The sequence below is a fragment of the Barbatula barbatula genome (assembly GCF_947034865.1).
Source record: "Barbatula barbatula genome assembly, chromosome: 2".
NCBI lineage: Eukaryota > Metazoa > Chordata > Actinopteri > Cypriniformes > Nemacheilidae > Barbatula > Barbatula barbatula.
This window is the reverse complement of record NC_136767.1, coordinates 28,598,931-28,619,456: the sequence shown is the minus strand read 5'-3', so window position 1 is coordinate 28,619,456 and position 20,526 is coordinate 28,598,931. Positions and strand designations below refer to the sequence as shown.

The 20,526-nt window shown below is 37.8% G+C and overlaps 3 protein-coding genes across 4 annotated transcripts; 2 read left to right on the top strand and 1 right to left on the bottom strand.

Annotated features, from left to right (window-relative positions):
- Nucleotides 1-310: 310 nt before the first annotated feature.
- prdx4 (peroxiredoxin 4) lies at nucleotides 311-4,580 on the bottom strand. Its single transcript, XM_079479343.1, has 7 exons — nucleotides 3,885-4,580; nucleotides 3,272-3,389; nucleotides 2,886-3,002; nucleotides 2,637-2,759; nucleotides 2,394-2,524; nucleotides 2,210-2,244; nucleotides 311-1,858 (listed from the first exon to the last, which is right to left on the bottom strand). Exons 1-7 carry the CDS (start codon nucleotides 4,069-4,071, stop codon nucleotides 1,808-1,810), a joined length of 762 nt encoding a protein of 253 aa, XP_079335469.1. The 5' UTR covers nucleotides 4,072-4,580; the 3' UTR covers nucleotides 311-1,807.
- On the top strand, nucleotides 4,547-12,436 carry srrt (serrate RNA effector molecule homolog (Arabidopsis)). The gene is made up of 20 exons (XM_079479330.1): nucleotides 4,547-4,650; nucleotides 5,249-5,403; nucleotides 5,673-5,815; nucleotides 5,911-6,057; nucleotides 6,265-6,453; nucleotides 7,810-7,979; nucleotides 8,150-8,328; nucleotides 8,405-8,524; nucleotides 8,639-8,822; nucleotides 8,911-9,077; nucleotides 9,162-9,223; nucleotides 9,314-9,392; nucleotides 9,860-10,051; nucleotides 10,141-10,311; nucleotides 10,627-10,780; nucleotides 10,879-11,072; nucleotides 11,258-11,414; nucleotides 11,520-11,615; nucleotides 11,942-12,044; nucleotides 12,177-12,436. Exons 2-20 carry the CDS (start codon nucleotides 5,284-5,286, stop codon nucleotides 12,250-12,252), a joined length of 2,703 nt encoding a protein of 900 aa, XP_079335456.1. The 5' UTR covers nucleotides 4,547-4,650; nucleotides 5,249-5,283; the 3' UTR covers nucleotides 12,253-12,436.
- Nucleotides 12,437-13,848: 1,412 nt separating this feature from the next.
- On the top strand, nucleotides 13,849-20,381 carry LOC306907484 (uncharacterized protein). 2 transcript variants are annotated; one of them, XM_079479597.1, is made up of 14 exons: nucleotides 13,849-13,986; nucleotides 15,307-15,393; nucleotides 16,141-16,233; nucleotides 16,329-16,442; nucleotides 16,704-16,799; nucleotides 16,926-17,021; nucleotides 17,127-17,231; nucleotides 17,312-17,404; nucleotides 17,510-17,545; nucleotides 18,017-18,109; nucleotides 18,252-18,317; nucleotides 19,358-19,512; nucleotides 19,593-19,699; nucleotides 19,912-20,381. In XM_079479597.1, the coding sequence occupies exons 1-14, from the start codon at nucleotides 13,905-13,907 to the stop codon at nucleotides 20,057-20,059; spliced, it is 1,371 nt and encodes a 456-aa protein (XP_079335723.1). In that variant the 5' UTR covers nucleotides 13,849-13,904; the 3' UTR covers nucleotides 20,060-20,381. The 2 variants fall into 2 exon arrangements, with proteins under 2 accessions (XP_079335723.1, XP_079335724.1); XM_079479598.1 differs by having other exon boundaries at nucleotides 13,888-13,986; nucleotides 17,130-17,231; nucleotides 19,912-20,379.
- Nucleotides 20,382-20,526: the final 145 nt, after the last annotated feature.

The window sequence follows — 20,526 nt, the reverse complement described above, 5'->3', positions numbered from 1 at the left end:
CCCCGAATCTGCAGATAAAACGCCCTGCTCAGCTCCCACCCATCATCACCCGAAAACAATGCAGGTTAATGTTTAACCTTCTGGACCACGACTGGTTTAAAAAAAATTCAAATGTGACCCTGGATCTCAAGTAGCACGGGAAGATTTTTAGTAAAAGGCCAAAATCGATTATATGGGTCAAAATTATAGATTTTCATTTTATGCCAAAAATAAAAATGGTGCCCCAACAATCCCATTATTTTAAGTTTACGGTTGTGATTTGGACTCATTTTTATTAACATTTTGATGATTGATTTTTGTTTATTTTTTTGACCAAAAAAGTAAGCTTTAAGATTAGTTTCATAAAGGCTACAAGTGTTTTATTCAACAATAAGGAGATACTGTGAGCATGTGAGCTGCAGTTCAATGCTTGTGTTTACACAGAAACCTTTGCTTGTATAGCATCAGGGCTGAACTGTGGTTAAAAAAAGCCTGCATTGTGTATATTTTTCTTTGACATACGTCACGTGGTGGCACAACCTTGATTTGACCGTCACAAGAAACACATATTTCATTTCAGATAAGTATGTTTGAATGAATATATTCTATAAACCGTGTTGGATGATATTAAGCTAATATTAAAACACATGTCCTGCATGAAGTATTTCATGTGCTGAATTCACATTTTCGTTGACACGCGACACCAGTATATTTGTTGAAAATGTTCCAGTGTTTTCGCACCTCACCTTTGATCTGAACATGTGTCTGACCTTTGGTGCATAAACCAAAACACAGACAACTTTAGCCAAACCGGGTCTGTAGGTTGTGCAGCCAAAATGTTTCATAACCTTTATTATAAAGTAAACTCTATATCATTTGATGCAATAATGTAATAAAAGATAAATGGCTAACTACGTGGATTTGAAATTACGTGTCAAAGTTCATTCTGTTCTGGACTGCCAGTAAATTGCATCTTTTGGACATGAGAGAATAAGGTATTTGAAATGCTTTAAGCCATTGGCTCAGGTTTATTTCTGTAGTTCATGTGAATATATTCCATGAATTATCCAACTTTTGCGAATTCTTAATAGGAAAGGCAAAAACATTGAGAAAATCGTGCTTCATATTCTACATCTGTTTGGTTCAGATGAAAAAGAAAAAACTTCATATCCTCACATATGTAACAATGAACAACTTTACTGATGAAGTAAGGTTTGCACTTTGGCCTCGATGTCTGGAACAGGTCAAGTATCAGAGTGTTTTATAAACTAAATTAATGAGGTGTATGAACCTGCAATGACAGCATCAGCTGCAAAGCATCATAAAGTTTCTAATTTCTAAAGGAATACTTCAGGCAAAAATGAAAACACTGCCACGATTTACTCACCCTCTTGCCATTTCAAACCTGTATTACTTTCTTTCTTCTGCAGAACACAAGAGAAGATATTTTAAAGAATGTTGTTAACTGGCCCCCCTTCACTTGCATTGGTTTTGTGTCCATACAATAGAAGTGAATGGGGGCCAGTGCTGTACGGTTACCAATTACTTTCATTCAAAGGTGTTCTTTTGCCTTCTGCGGAAGAATGTCATACAGGTTTGAAATGACAAGAGGTTGAGTCCATTACAGAATTCTTATTTTCTGGTGAACTATCACTTAAATTAGTTCCCAATACAGTTTTAAAAGACTGCTGCCAGATCACCATCTAGTGTCACACACAGCCCAATATGTACAGCAGGAACAGAACCTGTTTATCAAAACTCTCCTTTTATTGTGTGTTCAGCAACAGTAATCACACAAAAAACAAAAGCCGAACGTGAAACATTAACCTTAGTTGAGCTTATCAAAATACTTCAGTTTGCCTGCGGGGTCTGGAATGATCTGTGAGGAAAAAGAGCAGATAAAGAGATATTGTAACTGATCCTTTGCAAAATACGATCAAACATACACAACCAGAAATCCATATTACACCCTTTTCTCTACTGCAGGATGATTTTAGCACTCGATTTAAATGTATTTAATTATTACATTAATTTGGTATTTGTGTACTATTTGATACAGTCACAAACAATGATAAATATTATTTTTGACAAATACTATCAGATATTTATCTTAGAACACATAATAAACCTATTCGTGTATATTATGTATAGTTATAATAGTTCACTTTTTTAGGAATCACACATCCACGCACGCACGCACGCACGCAGTGGCACACAGACAAGAACTTACTGTATCACTGCCAGGCTTCCATCCAGCTGGACACACTAACACCAAAGATACATGATAGTCAGTGAAGCAAGCCAGTAACATCAACAAAAGTAAATTAAGTGAATTCTGATCTGCCATTGTCTCAGATAAGAATGGAGAAATAAATTGACAGCACTTTAAGAGAAATGATAAATAAGTGCCATACCTTCTCCGTGTTTGTCAGTGTACTGGAAAGCCTGCACCAGTCTGAGTGTTTCATCGACAGAGCGGCCCACAGGCAGATCATTCATCGTGATTTGTCTGAGAACACCTTTATCATCAATGATGAAGAGACCTCTGAAACACAGGATCATTTTTTTATGTTATTTAACACGCATGTCCTGACCATCGGCCCATGCAAAACCTTCCAGCATGTTGCATAAGACAACACTTTTTTTGGATCCAGTACCTGAGTGTGTGTCCTTGGTCCTCAAGAAAGACGCCATAGTCCTTGGATATCTGGTGTGTGAGGTCAGAAAGTAGAGGGATTTTCATTGGTCCAAGACCTCCTTGTTTTCTGGGTGTGTTGATCCTGAAATAACACACAACAGTGAATCCATTTGGAGTGGTCACTTAAGTGCATGACAACACAGAGCCTGTCATGTACTACCAGTTCAAACAATGCAAAAATGTAATCCCATTCCGGGTGTGGTCTCACCAGGCCAGGTGGGTAAACTGGGAATCCACAGAGCAGGCAACCACCTCAGCATTAATGGCCTTGAACTCATGCACGCGGTCGCTGAAGGCGATGATCTCAGTGGGACACACAAACGTGCTGTGAAGTAACACAGACCAGTGAGGATCACAATAAGTCCTTCAATGCCTATTTACTTTAACATAAGATAGCATTTGTTCCCTATTTTACAATCAAAATGTGACATTTCAGAGCTCAGTGTCAACAAGTGGGCACTCCACACCAAAAAGGACCAAGACCAGAATTTGATATGCTTAAAGGGAATTTCGTTATGCACAGAAATGTGCATTTAAAAGCAAACAGGGTCAATTCTTCATATTTAACACGAGACATCAATGTGGTCAACTTACAAGTCCAGAGGATAGAAGAAGAATACAAGGTATTTTCCTTTGTAATCTGACAATTTCAGGTCTTTAAACTCTCCATTTATGACAGCCGTTCCCTCCCAGTTTGGTGCTGGTTTTGAGACTGAAAAAGAATCATAACATATTTAACTTCTATTGCACAAGCAATTTGCATAGAAGTGAAAGGTTCGTGTTTCTTTAAGAGATCATCACAACGCTAAAGCTCGTGGATCCACGCTTTATTTACAATGACGTGTCCTTAGAAGCTGTGCATTTCTAAATAACGCACAAAACATGGGCACAATGAAGGTTTGAAACTCGGCAAATGCTCATATTAATAACTAGGACTGTACATAATAATGATTTCCACATCAGACAAAGTTTGAGCCAAAACACTACTGCGCAAAACAGATCTCGCAAAATCAGACGTTGCATCGCATTCAAACGTGTTTTTCATTTCCGATCGTTGTATTCTTGCATGAATTGTGGATTGTGGATTCTGGCAGCTGTTGGGTGTCTTTCTGGCAAAATACAACGCAACGATTACCCACAATCGCAAAAAGATGATTTAAAGACATGCACGCGACTTTAAACAGCATAAATGAGTAAAGTGACACACTTTTGGCTTTGCTCAGGTGTAGTGAATGATCAGAGACGGGCACGCGGAAAGCCTCTCCGGGATAAACGTGTCCACCGGCGTAATTATAACACTCCTGTTCCTTCTTCCCGTTCACACCATCACAGGCAAACGACCCGAGGAGGAAAAACAGCGCGATACAGAGCCACTCGCAGCGACTGACATCCATTATTGAGCCTTGTAGGAAGCACGTCTCTCTCTCATTGATTATTATGCGTCCTCTCGTCGATCTATATACTGAACTGATCTACTACAACCGATCGAGGGCCTTGTTATGACCGCGTATATGATGTAGAGATCTGTATTTATTTTTTTACTTATTCACTTTTATATTCAGTTGAATTCACAAATATAGATACAGTTGTCGTCAGTGTTGGCTAAGTTTATCATTTTAAAAGGACGCTTTTTGCTAGCACATTTGTTATTGTCTCGTCTCAAGTTCAAGTGCCCATACTGTTGTATGCAGTTTAAAACATGACAGTTTTATGATCTTTAACTACTTGAAATATCCTGGATTATATTCTTTTTTTGTTAACTATCATAGTAAGATAATATTTTAAGCTATTTGCATTTTCTAGTATTACGGTCATCCGGACACACCGTGGCGCTGTGGTTCCGCATGTGTCTATTACTTCCGCTTTGCCCTGCCGTTGTTCCGTATATGGCTGTTCTTTCCGCTCTGTTGTTCGGCATGGTCGCTATTTGGCGGGAGCTCACCGGATTAAAACCTCTTTAAACCTTGTAACTAGTTAGTATTCCACCACTCAATATATTCTCTGTATGGTTTGTCGCTACACGAAGCCCTAATGACAGTCAAATAGTATTTGAATCCACGATTGTCCGAATCGTTCTTATTCCTGCGTTAACTTTCGTACACAACGCGATAGAGGCCGTTACACGCTTTGAGTCCTTGAATGTTTTATAGTTTTTAAAATTGAATCTATGTTTTAATTCAAAGGTTTAGTGATTTTAACTGCATTAATTCAGATTCTAGTTTGTTGTTTAATCGAAACAATATGAAGTTAGCGGAAGACGCTAGTTGCAGCTCATTGTATTGGACTGGACTCGCAAGAGACTCATAATGTTTAAAAACCTAATATAGACCAGTTCATGGTTTAATCCTGATGTGTCGTTTAGGGCTTGGGTATAACGTTACATATTTGTACTTTATACAAATAAAACTATGTTTCGGTTCATTCATATTTTTGAAGTGCCAGAGTTTTTACTAATGTCTCCCCAGAAAAGTCTGCTTTTCTTTGAGGATTATCACTCAATGAGTATAACCGTACAAATGACAATTTTATGCGTATCACTGATGTTTACTTCTATTCTTTTGTGTTCTACAGTAGATTTTTTCCATACTTGACATTATTTGAACACCATGGCTGACAGTGATGATGAGTACGACCGCCGGCGCAGAGATAAGTTTCGCCGGGAGAGGAGCGACTATGACCGGTCCAGAGAGAGAGAGGACAGGAGGAGAGATGACTGGAATGACCGGTGAGGACAAGAGCCCGAAGAAACATTTGACAGAATATTCTCAGTTTTACCCGTCGTGCCTGTTAGGCCTATGCTAGTTTTATGTTTCACGGAAGGAAGACTAAAAAACTGGAAAACATGTAAAGACACACAAATTATTAAAAGAAATGCAAAAAAATTACAATTGCGAGCAAACAAAGTTGACCTTGGCCAGGATCCTACTGGCAGTTGAAAAGAGTCTTGTATGTTTGCATGGAATTATATGTTTGTTTTTTGGTTGTCGTTTACTGGCGGCCCTCTGCAAGAGAATGGGACCGGGGCCGTGAGCGCCGCAGCCGTGGCGAGTATCGCGATTACGAGAGAGGTAGGCGGGAGAGATTTTCTCCTCCGCGTCATGACATGAGCCCTCAGCAGAAACGGATGAGAAGAGACTGGTAAGATGTTTTATGTGTTTGGGAAGTTTCCGGATGTAAAGACTGTGTACGAAACATAGCTTACTGTCTGTATCTACCCACTTTTTTTCCTTCAGGGATGACCATGGAGGTGACCCTTACCACGGTGGCTATGACCTGGGTTATGGAGGTGGGGGTGGACCAAGCTATGCACCCCCTCAGCCGTGGGGTCATCCTGACATGCATCTAATGCAGCCCCATCATGGAATCCCTATACAGGCCAGGTGAGGGAGAGGAAATTATTTTGATTCACTTTAGTGAATTTGTTTGAATAAATTTGATTCTAGCTTTTGTGTCATTATTTGAAGTGCACAGAAATCCATCCTAAAAATCATTAAGCAAATACATCAACATCAAGATTTGTGTTGAACATTGGCAGATTTTGTAATAATATTTATCATTTATTAATACATCCTCTTGATTTCCTTCAGACTGGGAAACATACACGATATGGATCTTGGTCCACTTCTCCCTGTGATGAAGACCTTTAAGGAGTTCTTGCTCTCTCTTGATGACTCTGTGGATGAGACGGAGTCTGTCAAACGCTACAATGAGTACAAGATTGATTTTAGGCGTCAACAGATGCAGGATTTCTTTCTAGCCCATAAAGATGAAGAGTGGTACGATAACACCTAAAGTTTTTGCTGTAGAGTTTTGTGTTGCATGTATTCACAGGATTCTGCCCTTTAGATATTTAGCTATGGTTGATACCTGTAGTGCCATTAGTTTAAGTAAGGATTGCATCAATTGAGTCAGGGATGCCCTAATGTTTTTCTACATTGGAAATTGAAGGGGCAAGATGTAAATTTCTTTTTTTAAATGCACTAATAATTAACAAATTGAACATCTCTGTCATAAAATAATTTGGTCTTGTTTATGCCAGTGAGGTTGACTCACATCGGATTATTCTTTCATTGTCCTTTTACAGATAAACCTAATAGATTAATGCTGTCAAGTGTGTTTTGGGGCTTTGAAAAGTGTTTCTTTTGTCAGTTTAACTCCACAGCAAAAAGTTGTTGCTTAATATTTTTTTACATTTCAGGGTTTCTTTTGTTTGCAAATTAACATTGTTCTTCCCTCCATCACTACAAGGTATTGGAAGATAAGAAAAGCTCTTGGACCCGACACGGAATTCACTGTTAGTCAGTCAGGGTTTGCACTGCGCACAATGCAGATGCCATTAGATTCCAAGTACCAGGGCTCTTAGTCAGACAGCTGAGCACTCAAAATCCAAACCGGCCTCCGCGGTCACGGACAGGCGCTTTTTTTTTATTTCTTTAGTGTGTGATGCCTTTCTTCCCCTTTTCTTTTTTTGATATTTGGATCAATCAGAATCCCCCAAAACGCAGAAATCGTGTGTGTTCGTGCACACACCTTTGAGAAGACCGCTCTCAGTGTAAATGTGTTGTAATTCGGGGAGTTCATCAGGTAATTTAAGTGCACACAATGGAAATGTGTATTTCAATTGTTTAACTTTTGTTTGTTGATGAAGTTTTTTCTCATTTTTTGTTTTCGACTTTGGTGGTGAGTGGAATAACTAGTCACTGTACTACACAACACACTTGAACACAAAGACTGACAGATGTCCACTTCAGCCTTCTTGTTAGTGTCATTCTTCATTACAAAACCTAGTGAGCTGCTTGGCTGTCTACCGCCGCACTGAACCATATTTAGTTTGAGCTACATAACCATCAGGCACATCTTAAAAATGATGCCTATGTAGGGAGCTCACTAGGTTTCGTAACAGTCACAGTGTTATGTGGCAGAAAACTGCGTGGGATATTGAGGTTGTTGATTTATTTGTGCAGACTACATTAGATGATCAGTTATTGGTGATGGATACAGAATTCTTAATCGAAATGCAGGCGGTAGGATTAAAGCTTGCATGACCTGGAAATAGCTGCTAACATTGTGCTTTCTTCCACATCCACCCTGTTTTTCCCTCTCTTTCTCTTCTCTGGCTTTCTCTCTATCAGGTTTCGTTCTAAGTACCACCCGGATGAAGCCAGCAGGCGTAAAGCAGAAGCACACAGCGCTTTGCAGAACAGGCTTAATGTCTATATGTTTCTGATAGACAACGGCTGGTTTGACTCCATCTCTTTGGACATAGAACGCGCTCCACAAATCACCAAGATTTTAGATGCCGGTATGGAGAATTGTATTCGCATACCAGATTTAAGTGAAATATCTGTGATTCAAGTTAAAACCTTTTGCCAATCCACTGGTTGATTGTTGGACAGCTAATTGAACATATCAACTTGTTTTTTTTTCTCAACATATTATTGGGGTTTATTAAAATGTTTTGTTTAATTTTAGCCGTGATAAAGATGGAAGGAGGAGGTGAAAATGACCTGCGCATCCTCGATCAGCCTAATGAGGAAGAGGAGGAGAGAGAGAGGCTGTCGTCAGGTGGGGCCGGGTCTGAACCTCCCAGACGAGACGAGTCCAAACCCACGGATGCTGAACACAAACCTTCTGCTGAAAAAGACAAGGAGGTGAGTTTGAGGTTACGGTGAAGCCGGTTGTGTGTTTTTTAAGTGTTAAGTATTGTCCTGATCTTTGTTTGCGTAGGCAGAGGGAGAGGGAGATGAGGTGGTTGAGAAAGACGCAGGTACGTCTGCAGCAGGAAGTGAAGGAGAGGAGAAGGCTGAACCAGAACCAGCCCCTCAACCTATCCCAGAACCTAAGAAGGTCAGTGGGTTATTTGGGAAGTGGGCAATTTTGACTCCCTAAATCATGCAGCTCAGTCATAACTTGTGCATATGATAGCACTTTGGTACACTGTCTCTCTCTTTCTCTTTTTAGACCGGTAAGAAGAGGAAGAGGAAGCACAGTGGAGACAGTGAAGATGAAGCCAGCGCATCAGAAAGCGAATCCGATTCGGACTCTGACTCAAACTCGCACTGCTCTGAGAAACCCCCAGAGAGAGAACGAGAGCCCGATGAGGTAGAGGAAAAAGAGGAAGAGGAGGAGGAGGAAGAGGGTGAAGGTAAGTACCGCTGTCGCTACTGTTCTGAATGTGTTTCCTGGGAAACCGTAATGATTTGATGCCAAGATCTGTTACTCCTCTCGTGCAGCACCTGACGTGAAGGAGCGGGCAGACGAGAAGCCGAAGGAAAGAGAGAAAGACAAAGAGAAGAAGGCCAAAGATGATCAGCCACTGAGACCACGGCCTCTTCACAGGACATGCTCCCTCTTCATGAGAAGCATCGCGCCTACTATATCTAAAGCAGAGATTGTTGCTGTGAGTGTGCGCATCAGACATGAGTGTTTAAGATTATTTCTTCATTAAGTGGTGGTGATGATGAATCTGCTGTATTTGTTGCAGCTCTGTCGACGCTATCCGGGATTTATGCGTGTGTGTTTGTCAGAACCGCAGCCTGAGCGCAGGTGAGAGACCGAAATCCATTTCTTGGTTCTTTACAAATAATAGAAATTCAAAAGAATAATGTCAAAAATTATAAATATATATTTTTTCAGGTTTTTCAGACGTTGCTGGGTGACATTTGATAGAGGCGTAAACATCAAAGAGATTTGCTGGAACCTGCAGAACATTCGGGTGAGCTTCAGAAGCGCTCCGAGGTCATCCACACAGACACGTGTTTAGCTATATACGTAGAGTTATTTGTATTGGCGTTTTGTCCACTCGGATCAAACGTTTTGGGAGGCTTTTTTTTTTTTAACCGGGTCCAGAGTTTTCAGAGTGGATAAATCTGAAAACCCCACCCGTGCGTTTTCGTTTGTACAGATTTTCTGCACTGTATATTTTCTTAAAAGATGACGTAAAGTTTATGCGTATGCTAAAAGTGTTTTTCTAAATTTTTAGTGTATCTCTGTGGCAGAATTACAACGCCACACACTGATTTGGCGTGTATACTACATAGTTTTGAGCCAGTTTAGCGGTTTCATGTGTATGCAGATTTTTCTTGAGACGACGCCATGAAAAGGAAAAAAGGTTGCATAGGGAAAGCTCTTGCTTCGTGTCTTAACCTCATCCTCCTCTCATTCTCTTGTCTACCTGTCCAGCTACGGGACTGTGAGTTGGCCCCCGGGGTCAATCGGGACTTGGCACGCCGCGTACGTAACGTCAACGGGATTACTCAGCACAAGCAGGTGCTCCGCAATGACATCAAACTGGCTGCCAAATTGATTCACGCGCTGGACGACAGAGAAAAGCTCTGGAATCAAAAACCTAGAGGAGAGACACCCACTCTGGAGGTATTTTCACTTATTCTAGTGTGATACGGTGTTAAATATATTGACGGTGAGCTAATAGTTACATTTTGTTTTTTACTCTTCACTGATAGCTTCCTGCTCAAAATCCCATTCTGAAGAACATCACTGATTACCTCATCGAGGAAGTGAGCGCAGAAGAGGAGGAGCTTCTGGGTAGTGTGGGGGGAGTTGACTCTGAAGAGGGAACTAAAGAGGGAAATTCCACGGAGATTACTGTGGAAAGAGATGACAAACTTGTCAAGGTCAGGGAGCAAAAGTGATGAGTAATGTTCATGTGTTTAGAGAGAGCAAAATCTAGTTCTTGGTAAAAAGTAAAAAAGGTTTACCTCAATATGAACTTTAAGTTAAGTTGTTGTTCAATTTCTCATTGTTTGATAAAACAATTTCTGTAATGCATAATTATATTTTAAATACTTCTACATGTATACACATTGAAGTTCTTTTGTCATATTAGTATTTGTTGTGTTGCCCTATGTATCGGAATGCTGCCTTTAAAATCGGTTTGTCTTGTAGTTCTATAAATGACAATAATGAGATGTCATTTGAATTTTTTCCAGGTTCTGGATCGTCTGCTCTTCTACCTGCGTATTGTACACTCTATTGATTATTACAACTCTTGTGAGTACCCGAGTGAGGATGAGATGCCGAACCGCTGCGGCATCATCCACGTGCGTGGACCCATCCCTCCAAACCGCATATCACACAGAGAGGGTGAGCCACGATTTCACCACAGAGTTACACGTGTTACTGTCTGCCTGCCATTGCTATAGATACAAGAGAAGTTCTCTCTTTTTCTATTTATCTCGTAGTGGGAGACTGGCAGAAGGCGTTTGAAGAGAAACTGGCATCTCTGTTCAGTGTAAAGGAATCCTTGTCTGAGGATGAAGCTGCAAAAATGGGCCGCAAGGACCCAGAACAGGAAGTGGAGAAGTTTGTGTTAGCCAACACACAGGAGTTGGGCAAGGATAAGTGGCTTTGTCCACTCAGTGGAAAAAAATTCAAGGTGTGTGAGAACATGATTTCTGTGCGGCACACTGCTGTATAAAGCACCTGAAAATTTTGACTATTTCACACAGAATATTGATGTTACAATCTAAACTCTATGGTCATTTTTGATAATTAAAATATCAAAATGAATCTAAACTACATCAGTTCCAACTGCATTAAGATGATTCTGTCTCTCTCCAGGGCCCAGAGTTTGTGAGGAAGCACATTTTGAACAAACACGGGGATAAGATTGAGGAAGTGAAGAAAGAGGTTGTGTTTTTCAACAACTTTCTAATGGATGCAAAAAGACCCTCAATTCCAGAGATGAAGCCTCCACCCCCTCCTGGACCAGGCCAGGGTAGGACACATGTCAATCACGTTGATGATTTATTCATGAAATAGCACAGTAAAATGAGCTCTAAACAGTCACTGTGTGTCAACGTTTTTATCTTCCTGTTTTTAGGAGTGCTTTCACCTGGAGCTCTTCCATTTCCACCCCAGGGTCCTCAAGGCCTTATGGGTTTTGGCCAGCCCCGACCTCCAGTGATGGGTTACGGAGGTGCGTGTTTGCATTTGACCAAACTGTGTGTAGTAGTTAGCAGGGCCAGAAATGGATTTCATGCTGCAGTTGACAAACTTTTCCTGTACAATGTTGATGCTAGCAGTATTTTGCAATACATTTTTTTTTATTCATAGTTCACTAAATAGCAAGTCAACCGGTTTTGTTTTCATAGTATTCACAAACTACTTCAATGTGTGTTGTTTAGTAGCATGTCCAGTGTTTATAAACTAAATGTTAAAACTGATGTGATAGCTTTTTTTTAAGACATCTTTTGTTCTTGAAAGCTACGTTATGACATTTTTTGGTGTTTTACCATTAAACAGGTGGTCCACCTTACCCCCCCAACCAGTATGGAGGTGGTAGAGGTAACTATGACAACTTTCGTGGACAAGGCGGTTATCCTGGGAAACCTAGAAACAACAACCGGTGAGACAATTGTATTGCATTGGCATTAATGATGTTTTTAATCATGTCATATGACTCCCTTAAGTAATGTTGATTATTTGACAATAGAAAAGTTGAATGTATCTGCCAATAAATCAGATCTTTGCTTTTCAGAATGATGCGTGGGGATCCTCGCAATATCATCGAGTATCGTGATCTAGACGCTCCGGATGATGTGGACTTCTTTTAGAGCTCCTTTTTATTCTCTGCATTTTAATCTTTTTTTTATGATTCAGAATTTTCTTGCTAGGTTATGTGCATTCATTCCAGGAATTCGCTATCTCTGTCCTGTGTGTTGTGTAACTGCGTACACTTACAGAGTCACCTTGTGATTTTTGCCCATTCTTTTGCTTCCAATAAAACGTTCATTTGGATGTCATTTGTGTAATGTTTTGACAATTTAAATGTTACAATTTTAAAGATTCAGTTAATTTGTATTTTGTTTAAAGGTTTTCTGGGTTCAGTGCCAATCGAAATCTTTAATCTACTATTTGCATCATAGTTTACATGCACAGTGTCATATACACTTTCTACTTCACTATTTCACTTCCTTAGCTTAGTGTATTGACATGTTATGGCTCAGCTCATCACAATCGAGCTATAGAAGGGTTTAATTTCTTTGTCTTCTATATTTATGTTTATTAGTAATGGATGGGCTATTGAGAGCATAAAGCAGTTCTTGGCCCGATGGTGTATTTTTACTAAATAAGAATAATAGTCCTGTGTCAATCGTATCTCAGAATCAATACTAAGTTTGTATTGAAGGTTTTTTCATTTGTTCATGGGTTAGCTATTTTAGCTCCTTTGCCTCTTTAAACAACAACCGTAATGTTTGGTTATTATTGAACATCAAGATGAATAAATAGTTTATATTCAGTCTAGTATGTTCTCAGTTGGCATGCAACATGTATAACTCGTATGTGACCCTGAATCAGAAAACCAGTCTTGGTATTATAAAGCCCAAAATTCATAAGCTATTTATAAAGTTATACGTTTTTCTTTTATGCCAGAGATCATTAGGATATTAGGTAAATATCATGTTCCATGAAGATATTTTGTGCATTTCCTACCGGTAATGTATAAAGACTTTATTTTTGTGAGTGGATGACCTGCTGCAGTGCCGCTGATAAACAACTTCAAAGGCAATTCTCTCAATATTTCGATTTTTTGCACCCTCAGATACCAGACTTTTAGAATCTGGATCTCCGCCACATATTTTCCTATCCTTCCAAGCCATACATCAATCGAAAGCTTAATTATTCAGCTTTCAGATGATGTAAAAATCTCAATTTCGATAAAATTGACCAATAAGACAGTTTTGTTGGCCTCATTGGATTAAAGTGTCTGCTAAATGAATACAACTTCAAGACGATCTTTTACATTTATTCATTTGGCAGACGCTTTTATCCAAAGCGACTTACAAGTAGTTTTTTACAGTGACACATTACTGCAGAGCAATCAGGGGTAAGGTGCCTTGCTCAAGGGCACTTCAGTCATGACCTGCTGGCACTGAGATTAGAACCAGCAACCTTCTGATCACAAGCCCAACTCTCTAACCACCAGGCCACAGCTGACCCCTGACCCCTTTTGAAAGACCTTTTGATTGCATTGTATGCAAGATCATTTCTGTTTTGGTGATCACGCATATAGTAACTATTTTGTATCTGGCACATACACAATGATCTAATATTATTGGAACTATTATTGCATACATGCACATTTTTGAGAATGAGGAACTAAAAGTGCTGTGTTTTGATTTATACTGTGAGGTCCCCTTATATTTAAAGACTGAAGTGTGATGTGATCTTCATTGGAATCTAGGAACGTTTGTTTGATTCTACGATGCTGTTTAAGAAACTGGAAAGTTCAGAAGGAGTCTTGGAAATGGACATGGACCTTGAACAGAAGTCAGGAGTTCGGAAAGGTACAAATTCATATACTGAATATTGACTAGGTACAGTACATTCTAAGGATCAGTTCAGGCGTTAGTTTATCAATGAAATTGTTTGCAGTTGCAGGTGCAGTCCAATCCAATTTTATTTTGCTTTCATCCTGGAATGAGCTTTCTGTCATTATGTAATGGAAACAATTCTCACCAATTGTCTTTTTATTTGTTGTGACACACCTTCTGTCTTACTACTTGTTCAATCTATCAATGTGTTACTGTATACCAATGCTAGAGAGCATGGAAAATAAAGGTAAATCGCAGTTGCTGGTAATATGTGAAAATTGAAATAAAAAACATCAACAATCACTAGGTTAATAACTAGGATTTACATAATTATGGAAATGGACAAAAACATGTGCAAGCTTTTATTTTATTTTTATCATATATAATATTTTATATGTAATTTGTTTTATATGTTATATGTAATAATAATTATCCTTTGAAAATGGAGGTAAAACGTTTTCTCAGCATGACCTCTGACGTGAGAGATGTCGAGGCTAAAATATGACCTAGAAAGAGATTTCCTATCTGTATGAAAGAAGTCAATGCTGTCCTTCCAAAACCAAATGTCCAAATTTGTTTTTCAGGAAATGGAGATAACACTAGACTTTTGAAATCTTTAAATACCGTGTTGTAAAGCACTTTTAAATACATTTTATTGGTTCGATCTTTTTGTCAAACCCAGTGACAAACATTAAGGGTGACTAATAAAAAATTAAAATCTCAAGAGACTGAGATGTGGGGTTTTAGAAGGACATCAGCGAAGTATAAATATCTACACTCTTAAGAAAAATGGTTATACATATCAAAACAATACACAAAACATGTAAATCAAGCAATACTTTTATTTCCTACTGGTCACATCATTAAATGTCATGCGACATTCAATATACTTGTACATATTCAAACATTTCACGATTTTGCATTGTTGCAAAGCAGCTTTAATACAGAGACATATGGAAAAAGTAAAGAAATAAGTTTTGGCCCATTTTCGCACAAAAGCATTGGAAATGTGAGAACAAAAATGTATAGAAATAAAAGTATATATAACCATGAAGATTATAAAAACACATGATTACTATTAAAGTAAAAGTTTTCCTCGTGGAAGGTCTGCATTTGGTAAAAATTAGCTAATAAAATATTTCAAATTCTCATTTTTCACATCAGAGTTTTTTTCTCATGTGGCAAGTAGCCGTGTTATAAAAATATCGCTCCTTCAGTGTTGTTATGGCAGAAATAAGGGATGGTTCAGAAGACATGTCTATAAAGTGTATGAAGTGATGTTGATTTCTGCAGGTGGTCCATGTGGCAGGTTGCGGGGTCTGCTTGTGCTTCTGGGAACGGTTGCCATGGTGATTTCCATGGTGATGATATTTGTCACATGTGAGTAGATAAATGTGAATGTTTAAAACATTTTGCAGTGGATTATGAAGTGAGACTTGCTTCAACTACTAGTTAATTGAGTTTGAAATGAGTTGAATATCACAAACCTCACCTTAGTGAGAAATAAATATACTAAAATGTATTTGAAATACAATAATTTCATGCTAAGTATACTTAAATCCATTGACATCTTATGTACTTAATGAAAATATGCTTTGTATTTGTGGTATACTAAATTGGAACAACTAATTTTGCACTCAATATACTTTAATTGTGCAGAAATAGTGCTGAAGTCGAAATAAAGATACATTTAAGTGTATTTGAACTATTGCAAGTATACTTCAGGAACAATTTAAATATCTTGCATTGAAAAAAACACAAAATCCTCATCAAAAGTGGCATTAGAACACATATGTATGCAGGCTTAATGTGATGAAATGTGCATTGTGTAGAAGTAGTACTACAAATAAAGTTGAATTATAATTTCACACCAGTAAGTCATGTCAGTAAATATGTTAATACATTTAAACTATACTTAGTATGAAATAAATGTATTTTAAATTAATTGTGTTTTTACAAGGGCAACGTTTTTAATCAAGAAAGATAGTGAATGGACAGTCAAAGTTCCAACTTCAATGACTCCAGTTCTAACTTAGATCACCAACTAAATCTTACTAACAACCAAGCAAGCGATTTTTTTTTGCCAATAATTTGATGTAGTAAATTGACATAAAATGTTGTTGTTAGATGGAGACTTGGTGAAGAAGGTTATTGAGGTGGAGAATTCAGTCTCCAGGCTGCATTTGTATTTGAACAAATCCAGTAGCCCAATGCCCAATGGTTAGTGTCATTCTTTCCCAAAGTAGCTTTGAAAGAAATAGACAATGTACCAAAAATAGGGGAAAAAATTATTTACTATAATTTGTATCTGTAAGGAGTTCCAGAAAAAAGCCTGTCCAATATTGAGACTTTGGTGAACGGCTTTAGTTCATCGTTTACTTCAGTTACATCCAAACAAGATGTCCAAGCAAGAAACCTACAAAGACTTGGTGAGAGTTTATTCTTTACTTTATTTGAGAGTTTGGTTCCTAGATGACATAACAATGTTTTTATTGTGTTAGTTAGCTGTATTTCTTGAGTTGTTATGGCTCAACTGAAAAAAAAAACCAACTGCAGTTTGATTGATATTAATTGGGATATTAAAAAAAAAACATGATTTTAGCATTTATTAATGTTATCATACCAAACTCTTCATTTTGTCTTGTTAATTCTCAGCTTTAATCCAAGATATATTGTGATTTGATTGACAGAGCAGCATCAGGACACGTCTAACACTGAGATGAAGAACCTGCTGCTCAGTCTGAGTTCTTCAGTATCAGCTCTGACCTCCAAACTGAACGATGCAGGTCAAGTCAAAACCAAACAGTCAAACCAAAATAAGTGACAAAAGCGGCAATCAATATAATTTTAGAAAAACTGCATATAATTGTCTTTTTGTAAGGTTTACCTTTCTCGAAATTGTGTCTTCACAGTTAGCAAGCAGGAACAGAAGCTGACTGAAACAGAACGACTGTTGGACAGTTTGAAGACATCAGTCACAAATCAACGAAACCTACAATGTGACTTTGGTATAGAGCTACATACATCTTGCGTAACCAAGCATTTTATTTTTAAATACAAGAATGAATACGCTGTGTGAAATGAATTATTTACTTGGATTGTGTATACACAAGGAGTTCCAGAAAAGAAGTTGACAAATATCGAGACGTCGGTGAACATTCTTAGCTCATCATTGAGTTCAGTCACTTCGAAACAAGATGCAAACCTGCAAAGACTCGGTGAGAGTTTATTCTTATGCTTTATTTCTTCTAGTTAATTTTCATCCTTAAACAAAACCTAAATGTGATTTGATTGACAGAGCAGCAGCAGAGCGCATCCATCACCGAGACGAAGAATCTGCTGCTTAATTTGAGTTCAGTATCAGGACTCACCTCCAAACTGAACGATGCAGGTCTGAAGATCTTAGTCATACAAATGTAGAAAAAAACGTTTCTACGCCAAAACAGCAAGATATACATTTCTTTTAGTCACCTTTATAACCTTTGTGTCTTCACAGTTAACAAGCAGGGACAAAAGCTGGCTGAAACAGAATGTAAGAGAAGTATCAGAGTTTCCAAAGGAAATTTTTCATTTGATATATTAAGATAAAGAAGATATTTACATTTACGCATTTGGCAAATGCTTTTTTCCAAAACGACTTACATTGCATTATCCTATACATTTTGTTTCTAAGTATGTGCAATCCCCTGGGATCGAATACTACGCCAACTATCTTGGCGATGTTAACACCCTGCTCTTACCACTGAGCTACAGGAAAGCTATAATAACATATAATATATAGTATATATATATATATATATATATATATATATATATATACTTTATATATATATACTTTATATATATGTATATCAGTGACAAATATATATCCTATATAAACATGAAATAATTATATAAACAACGATGAATGGAATAGATTAATAATAAGTGTTTAATGATCCTTTTAAGTATTTTATATAATAATTTTGCTTATGTACTGGATTTTCTGTGTCTCCTGTTAAAGACACACTGTCCAACTCACTGAGAGAAATACAGAGTTCAGTGTCTAATCTGACTGCATCTGTCACGTCTCTTTCTTCTGAACAACATGACGCTGGTGAGTGAACACTTTTCTGTACTGAAGTTTTGTTCGAACATTTTAATCTTCGGTCTGCCAAACGGGGAGCTTTTTCTATAGTGTTATGAATAGGTCTACTATAACTGGAGAGATAAAACTGACCTTTCTGTCTTGTTTTCAGAAGTGAGAGTCATAAGGAGTCTGAATGAGCTGAAAGTCCAGATAAACAACCAAACAAATCCAGAAGGTATGTGTGGAACATGAATGGAAATTGACCCAGAAATATTTCATTTGTTCGTCAATGATCAGCATCCTTTCCAAATAATATTACAAGGTTATTGGAACAAAAACTAAATCGATTAAAACATGTCAGTTAATTGCAATCAAATAAAATATTAGCCTTAATATGCTTTAAAGGGATAGTTCCCCTAAAAATTAAAATTCTGTTGTTTCAAACCTGCATAATTCTTTTGTACTGCTGAACACAAAGGAATATATTTAGCAGAATGTCAGTAACCAAACAGATCTCATCCCCCATTTACTGGTAAAGAAGGGGAAAACAAATACTATGGGAGTAAATGGTGGATGTGATCGGTTTGGTTAATGACATTCTTCCAAATATCTGCGCATATATAAACTGAACTAAGTTTACATTCACTGTAAAAAATTCAGGCCCTCAACTCAAAACTTTTTAGTGACTGGTTACATCACAATATATACAGTATAAACTATAGTTTGAAAATTATTCACTGAGATAATTGAAAAACATACAAAAAGTTGAGACCTGAAATTATGTTACGGTGTAGAGGCACTAAAATAAAACAGAAAATAAATATAAGCTAAACTAAATCTTAAATAATACATATAAATATCCCATTTACATGTATTTAGCAGATGCTTTTATCTAATGTGAAAATTATATATATGAAAAATGTATAAAAATGTATGGCAACAAAAATAATCAAGCACATTTTAAAATGACTAATATTAAAATTAATATTGAAATAAAATGAACGTTACATAAAATTACATCAAATTTAAAATATTATAAAATGACAATAAAATTGAAAATAAAACGATAACAACTTGTCTAATCTAACGCTGCCTTGTTTATTCAGCTGCCTTTGAACGATCCGATATCCCTGCTGAAAAAAACCTTAAACTAATTCTTATGGTTTCCATTACAAATACCATTTTGGACCTTTGGCTGTTTACCATTATTTCATCTAAAGGCTTTTAAGTAAAATGCTCATTTTTGTTGACAGCATATCTCCTCTCTCTCTGCAGTCAGAACTTTACCCAGCTGTAGATCAGGTTGGATCCCCTACAGAAGCAGCTGTTATCTGTTCTCCACCGACACGCTGAGCTGGATGGAGGCGCTGGATTACTGTAAACAACAGGGGGCATCTCTACTGAAACTCGACTGGAGCGAGGCCGAGTGGGTAAGAAAACCCACTCCTTGTGTCACACACACTTCATGTGTCCGTGTGTTTTCCTCTCACTTAGATCTCGCTCTCTTTAGACTTTTGTGAATCATTGGACCATACCAAAAAATTACTGGATCGGTCTGACGGATGAGACCACGGGGCTGTGGAGATGGACTGACGGGACTCCTATCATGAATGAAGAGTACGTTGATAATATTGAGATGTGCATATTCAACTTGTGGTTATCACCGGCCTGTAGATGGCTCGGTATTATAATTAACTTGAATCTCAGGAATATTGCTTTTTGAGAAGTATGTGTCATATGTGTGTTTCGTGAACATTCAAGTTAGTCTGTTCACGAGATGCCCGTCTGTGCAAGGAGCTAATGAGAATGTGTCACTGATCTGTTTGCAGTCACTGGAGTGTAGGACAGCCGGATGACTGGAAAAATCACGGTCTGGGAGAAGAAGGTGAAGATTGTGGTAATATAAATTATCTCGGGAAGTTAAATGACTCTCACTGTTCTTCAAAATATAGATACGTTTGCAAAGTCCAGTTTTGAACCTGATGGTGACAAGATATGAGATGTTATTCCATTAGTTCAGTTCTGTAGCGCTGTTTGTGTTTTTATCCCCTAAGGAAAATCAAAACTCTCTTGTGACCTTATTAACTTGTGCTGAAAGAAATGTCACCAGATTTGCTTCTTTATTTCTGTGTTCCACATTTTAAAAGACAAAACTGTGAAATATGAATATTGTGGGAATGCTATAGAAAAAATTGTCTTGTTTTTGAACTTGTTGAAAAAAAGTAGCCCTCCTCTTTCTTACAACCCAGCATAAGAAATGACAAAGAAATAAAAAATGACTGGACTTGCTATTTCTGTTTGTCTGTGTTTGCGTCATCTGCTTTATTAATGTTCGTTTGTAAAGAAATCCATTGAAAACTAATTCCATAGGCAGCTTCTAATTTAGGATTCCGAGAATCTTTACTTTCACCTATTCGGTGTCTGTTCTCCACACCTCCCGGCTA

What these genes read in the sequence shown, in the direction of transcription:
- prdx4 (XM_079479343.1), bottom strand. Translation starts at nt 4,071, where the DNA reads ATGGATGTCAGTCGCTGCGAGTGGCTCTGTATCGCGCTGTTTTTCCTC. An exon ending in ACACCTGAGCAAAGCCAAAA is followed by an intron (nt 3,390 to 3,884) that starts GTGTGTCACTTT and finishes ATTCTTTTTCAG; the next exon opens with TCTCAAAACCAGCACCAAAC. An exon ending in CAGTTTACCCACCTGGCCTG is followed by an intron (nt 2,760 to 2,885) that starts GTGAGACCACAC and finishes GTGTTATTTCAG; the next exon opens with GATCAACACACCCAGAAAAC.
- srrt (XM_079479330.1), top strand. Translation starts at nt 5,284, where the DNA reads ATGGCTGACAGTGATGATGAGTACGACCGCCGGCGCAGAGATAAGTTT. An exon ending in GAGATGACTGGAATGACCGG is followed by an intron (nt 5,404 to 5,672) that starts TGAGGACAAGAG and finishes GTCGTTTACTGG; the next exon opens with CGGCCCTCTGCAAGAGAATG. An exon ending in TCAGTGGAAAAAAATTCAAG is followed by an intron (nt 11,073 to 11,257) that starts GTGTGTGAGAAC and finishes GTCTCTCTCCAG; the next exon opens with GGCCCAGAGTTTGTGAGGAA.
- LOC306907484 (XM_079479597.1), top strand. Translation starts at nt 13,905, where the DNA reads ATGCTGTTTAAGAAACTGGAAAGTTCAGAAGGAGTCTTGGAAATGGAC. An exon ending in TGCAAACCTGCAAAGACTCG is followed by an intron (nt 17,232 to 17,311) that starts GTGAGAGTTTAT and finishes TTTGATTGACAG; the next exon opens with AGCAGCAGCAGAGCGCATCC. An exon ending in ACTCCTATCATGAATGAAGA is followed by an intron (nt 19,700 to 19,911) that starts GTACGTTGATAA and finishes ATCTGTTTGCAG; the next exon opens with TCACTGGAGTGTAGGACAGC.